General features: G+C 43.5%; 2 protein-coding genes across 2 annotated transcripts; both read left to right on the forward strand.

The window, feature by feature from the left end:
• Positions 1–689: 689 nt before the first annotated feature.
• On the forward strand, positions 690–2,612 carry LOC131621951 (uncharacterized). The gene is made up of 3 exons (XM_058893017.1): positions 690–1,736; positions 1,827–1,977; positions 2,224–2,612. The coding sequence occupies exons 1-3, from the start codon at positions 690–692 to the stop codon at positions 2,610–2,612; spliced, it is 1,587 nt and encodes a 528-aa protein (XP_058749000.1).
• A 1,259-nt stretch (positions 2,613–3,871) lies between these two features.
• Positions 3,872–5,209, forward strand: LOC131621952 (uncharacterized). Its single transcript, XM_058893018.1, has one exon. It carries the CDS (start codon positions 3,872–3,874, stop codon positions 5,207–5,209), a length of 1,338 nt encoding a protein of 445 aa, XP_058749001.1.
• The last annotated feature ends 208 nt before the right edge of the window (positions 5,210–5,417 follow it).

Consider the following 5,417-nt stretch of genomic DNA (forward strand, 5'->3'; position numbering starts at 1 on the left):
CCTTAGGGCTTAGTTCATTATAAATGTTTTTAATTGTTTGTTTGTATGCTTTATTTTTAAGGGAATTGCTTGGGTTTGTTCTGTGTGAAAGATCCTAACCCGGATCTGAGTACCTTAGGAAAATGGCATGAGATCAAGGAGACTGCACAGCGTATACTGATGTGGTTGATCTGATGGCCATCGTTAGTGCGACACATTGGTTTGTCCTGGTGTTCCTTGGGATCCGACTTGAGGAAATGCTTGGCTACCGCGTGGTGTCATTAAGCACTAATTCGCCCTTAGAACCTTAGTTGAACTAAACTTTGGCCTTTTAGAAAGTAGCGAGAAGGCTGGCTTTGGTTCCGACTGAAGTTGGTTGATACTCGAAGCTACACTCATATGGACTGGACTTTCGGGAACTTTTCGGTTGGTGATTCGATCGCCGAACTGAGATAAGCGCCTTCGAGAAAGGTCAATGATATGAGCTCCCTAGAACCCGATCTTTTTATAGGATAGGTTGAGCCAACTAAACTTCAGTGGGAGGGTATGTACCTAATAAACCTCATGCAAGCCTCAAACCTAAGGTTCTTGTGTGACTTGTTTGTGTTTGTTATCTACTTGGCATCATGACATCATGCGCATATCATTTCATCATTTCACTAACTATTTTAAGGACCGAGGAATTTATCTTTGTTCTCTTTTGTAGGATCATGGAAACCAGAAATACTATCCGAATCAACTTCGTGAAAGTACCTTCCGAGCTGAAAGATTTGGTATCAAAGGTTCCTGGAAATTCTCGCTTCAGCGAAAGACATGGTCATATCCTCGATTTGGTTACCTCAGGTTTCGAAGAAGAAACGATGAGCGTGTTGTTTCAATTCTTTGACCCCGAGCATCATTGCTTCACGTTCCCCGATTATCAGTTGGTACCCACTATGGAAGAATTTTCTGAGACGCTTCAGATCCCTATTGGAAATCAACTACCATTCACTGGTTTAGAGAAGATTCCGAAGTCTGAAGTCATTGTCGCTGCTTTACATCTGAAGAAGTCTGAAATTGAGAATAATTGGGAAACAAGGAGTGGGGTCGAGGGCTTCCTCGCTAAGTTCTTAATTGATAAGGCACGATCATTCTCGGATTCCATGAGTTATCATGCTTTCGAAGACATATTGGCTTTGCTCATCTATGGTTTGGTGTTGTTTCCAAATCCTGACCAGTTCGTAGACGTGCACGCCATCAAGATATTTTTGACTCACAATCCCGTGCCTACTTTGCTTGGAGATATTCTACACTCACTTCATACTCGTACAATGAAGAAGCGGGGGACTCTCATGTGTTGTATACCTTTTCTGTCTAGGTGGTTTATTTCGCACCTTCCTCGATCAGTAATGAGGAATGACCAAGGCCAGAAGTGGCATCGGAGAATAATGTCACTTTCTCACTCTGATGTTCGTTGGTGTTCGCTGTCCAAGGAAAATGTTGTTATCATCGACCGTTGCGGGCGATACCCTAATGTGCCTCTCCTTGGCATAAGGGGAGGTATTACTTATAATCCCTCATTGGCCCTACGCCAGTTCGGTTATGCTCGAAGAGATGGTATTCATCATATGCTTATACAAGGCATTGTGTTCAACTATGAGGAGGATCCTCAAGGCCACCGTCAGAAGTTTATACGTGCTTGGGACATGGTGAATAGGATTGACAACAAGAGCTTGGGACAAAAGAACTCCATTCCTTTAGAGGCTTACCTCAGATGGGTGCGCACTCGCGCTCAACGTTTTGTCATGCCATATCCACATGTCAGACCTGTGATTGTGGAGCCCGAGTATGAAGAAGATTTTCCTCAGGTTATTTCTCATCCTGACATGCCCTCTGATATTGAGGAACTGAAGAGATCTTGGATCCAATTGAAGGAAGAAAGGGACACCTTTGAAGCTCAATTCCGCGCCAAAGAGAAGAAAGTATTAGAGCTCACAAGGCAACTTCAGGATGAGCAGAGTATCAACACATTCCTTGGGGAAAAGAGAAGGCGTCCATGGGAGACTTGAAGACCTTCTCTTTTATGTTTTTATTTTGTTATTCCAGTTTCTTTCTTTGTAAAGCCTAAAAATGGCAAACAATTTTATGTTTTTAACATTATTAATGAGAGTTTCTTTCTTGTTTGGTTTAAGCAAATTTAAATTTCGAGGTCCTTGAAAATATTGCATAATCATAATCATACCATTCATAAACATTGCATAACAGGTTTCTATGACAAGACACTCATATTCTCGCTGTTTATTTCAGCTAAGAAAATGAATCCTCTCGAGAAATCAGTTAAGGATCTGCAAGTACAGAATGCTGAGTTCCAAGCCCTGATTTTGAATCTGGCTAAAGGGAAAGAAGAGCTGAAGACACTCTTACTAAGAATGAGAAGAAGACTAAGAAGCCTGTGGGTGTTTTCAACATGGGAAGAAGGTTCCGAGGCCCTCTCAAAAAGGTCAAAGAAGTCGAAATCCCAGAAGAGACTGAACAAGATGACAATGGTAGTGGCAGGACTGATTAGAAGAGCAATGGTTCTGTCAAGCAAGATGAAGAAGAGGGAGAGTACTACGATGACGAAGAGTATCCGGAGGATAAGTACAGACAGTTAGAGGAACGAATGAGGGCTGTAGAAATCCAGAAGATCCCAGGGCTAGACTTTGAGGAACTAGGGCTCGTCTCAGGAGTCGTGATCCCTCCGAAGTTCAAAACTCCGACCTTTGCAAAGTATGATGGAGTCTCTTGTCCCAAACTGCACCTAAAATCATATGTGAGGAAGATCCAACCTCACACCGCTGACAAGATGTTGTGGATCCACTTGTTCCAAGAGAGTTTGTCAGGAACTCAACTCGAATGGTACTATCAGCTGGAGGGTACCAATATCCGTACTTGGGAAGACTTAGTTGTTGCTTTCTACAAGCAATACCAATATAATTATGATCTCGCACCGACTCGTACACAACAGCAGAGCATGTCCATGGGTCCGAAAGAAAGTTTCAAGGAGTATGCTCAAAAATGGAGAGACTTGGCTGGTAGAGTCCAACCTTCTCTAACGGACAGGGAGCTGGTAGATATGTTCATGGGTACTTTGACTGGTCCATTTTATAGTTATTTGCTGGGAAGCTCATCAGCTGGTTTTACTGACTTGATATTGACTGGGGAGCGGGTTGAAAGTGGCATCCGAAGTGGGAAAATTCAAGTGGCTACCTCTTCTGGTGTTACGGAGAAGCCTTATAGTGGAAAGACTGAAGCTAATGTTGTGCACAGCCAGAGGGGTCGTAAAAGAAATGATAGTAGCCAATCTGTTGGAGCTGTCTTGATCTCTACACCAACACCTCGACAAAATCAACAACAGGGATACCAGCGTAGGCAAGATGCGCCCAGAAGAAATTTTACAAAAATAAACATGCCACTATCCCAAGCATTACAATATCTGTTAAAGGCGGGTTTGATCACTGTGAGGGACCCTCCGAGGACCACTAATACTGCTTCTCCTGGTTACAACCCTAATGCGAAGTGTGCATACCATTCTGATAGTCCAGGACATGACACAAACAGTTGCTGGACGCTGAAAAATAAGATTCAAGACATGATAGATGCTGGAGAAATTGAGTTTGACCCTCTAGAAACTCCCAATGTTATTACTGCTCCTATGCCGAAGCATGACAAAGCTGTCAATGTTGTTGACCAAGAATCTTATGTTACTAATGTGATGAGCCTGACTACTCCACTCCCTCTTATCAAGAAGAAGTTGTTGCAAGCCGGTTTATTTCCAGGTTGTGTTGAAGACTGTTACTACTGCTCGTCTTAGTCAAATGGTTGTACAATGTTGAAGACTGGTATTCAATGCCTAATGGATAATCGAACGATCATGTTTGAAAAGGTGCCTTATGTGGAAAACTTATGTGAAGATCTAGATCAAAACTTGAAATTTGAAGACGTGTCCGTAATTTCTAAGACTCCTGTGAGAATCCCTACCAAGGGCCCCATAAGAATCACTGCTGAGCCCAACGTCGCTCCCTTGATCATTACCAAGCCTGGTCCGATCCCGTACTCCTCTGACAAAGCTGTTCCTTGGAGCTATGGTAATGATGTGTACATCCATGGTGTGAAACAAGAAGCCTTGAATGATGAGCCTGTCAAAGTTCCCAGTCGCGATGTTGACAATATTGTAGGGACCAGCAAGGTTACAAGAAGTGGAAGAATTTTCTCTCCGAAAATCTCTCCTGATGCCAATATCTCAACCCAGGTCCCTGTTTCCGATTTAACTGCTGATGTGCGAGGAAAAGGACCAATGCCGGAACCAGTTCAAATACCAGGGGAAGTTACGGCTGAAGAAGTCTCTCAAAAGGAAATGGATGAAATTCTGAAGGTCATCCGGAAGAGTGATTATGATGTGATCGAACAGTTGGGGCACACTTCCTCCAAGATATCCATGCTATCATTGTTAACTTGTTCGGAGGCTCATGCTAAGGCTCTGATGAAATTTCTAAAAGCTGCGCATGTACCACAAGAGATTTCTGTTAATCAATTTGAGAACTGTGTTGTAAGTTTGACAACGAACAACTACCTGGGGTTTTCTGATGCTGATCTGACTCCTGCTGGAAAGAGTCATAACAAGGCCTTGCACATCTCCATTGAGTGTAAGGGTACTACTCTGTCCCATGTGCTGGTGGATAATGGCTCCTCCTTGAATGTATTACCTAAAATGGTGCTGGATAGACTTGATTCTGAGGGGATGATACTAAAACCCAGTAATGTGGTGGTGAAGGCTTTCGATGGGTCGAAGAGTACAGTCTATGGAGAGGTTGAGCTCCCAATCAGAGTGGGTTCTCAAACTTTCAACTCCTTGTTCTATGTGATGGATATCCACCCCGCCTATTCTTGTTTGCTTGGGCGCCCGTGGATACATGGGGCAGGTGCTGTGACATCTACGTTGCATCAGAAGCTGAAGTACCTTGCAAATGGCAAGATCGTCACTGTGCATGGGGAAGAAGAGTATGTAGTTAGTTGTGCGAATGAGTACAAGTATATCGAAGTGAACGGCGAATTCATCGAGACTCCTTGCCAGACTTTTGAATTGATTCCTCAAGTTGTCTCTTCTGCCAAGCACACTCCTACTGTTCCTAAAGTTACTCGGATCCCTCCAACCATGGCTTCTCTGAAAGATGCTAAGGCTGTAGTTGAAAAAGGTGGTTGTACTATTTAGGGCCAACTCATTGATGTCCCGTATAAATCTGACAAGCTTGGTTTAGGTTGTACTGCTGGAACTCAGAAGAGTAATCATCACACGCGTCTTGGAGGATTAATGTCTCATTTCGTCAGCAAAGGAGTCAATGCCTTGGGAGATGGGGAGAGCAACTGCAATCTAGACAAGTGGATCTTCCCGACACCTGATCATGGGCTGAACAACTGGA

Source organism: Vicia villosa, unplaced genomic scaffold (genome assembly GCF_029867415.1).
Source record: "Vicia villosa cultivar HV-30 ecotype Madison, WI unplaced genomic scaffold, Vvil1.0 ctg.000015F_1_1_5, whole genome shotgun sequence".
Taxonomy (NCBI): Eukaryota; Viridiplantae; Streptophyta; class Magnoliopsida; order Fabales; family Fabaceae; genus Vicia; species Vicia villosa.

What these genes read in the sequence shown, in the direction of transcription:
- LOC131621952 (XM_058893018.1), top strand. Translation starts at nt 3,872, where the DNA reads ATGTTTGAAAAGGTGCCTTATGTGGAAAACTTATGTGAAGATCTAGAT.
- LOC131621951 (XM_058893017.1), top strand. Translation starts at nt 690, where the DNA reads ATGGAAACCAGAAATACTATCCGAATCAACTTCGTGAAAGTACCTTCC. An exon ending in TAGAGGCTTACCTCAGATGG is followed by an intron (nt 1,737 to 1,826) that starts GTGCGCACTCGC and finishes GATTTTCCTCAG; the next exon opens with GTTATTTCTCATCCTGACAT. An exon ending in GCAACTTCAGGATGAGCAGA is followed by an intron (nt 1,978 to 2,223) that starts GTATCAACACAT and finishes ATTGCATAACAG; the next exon opens with GTTTCTATGACAAGACACTC.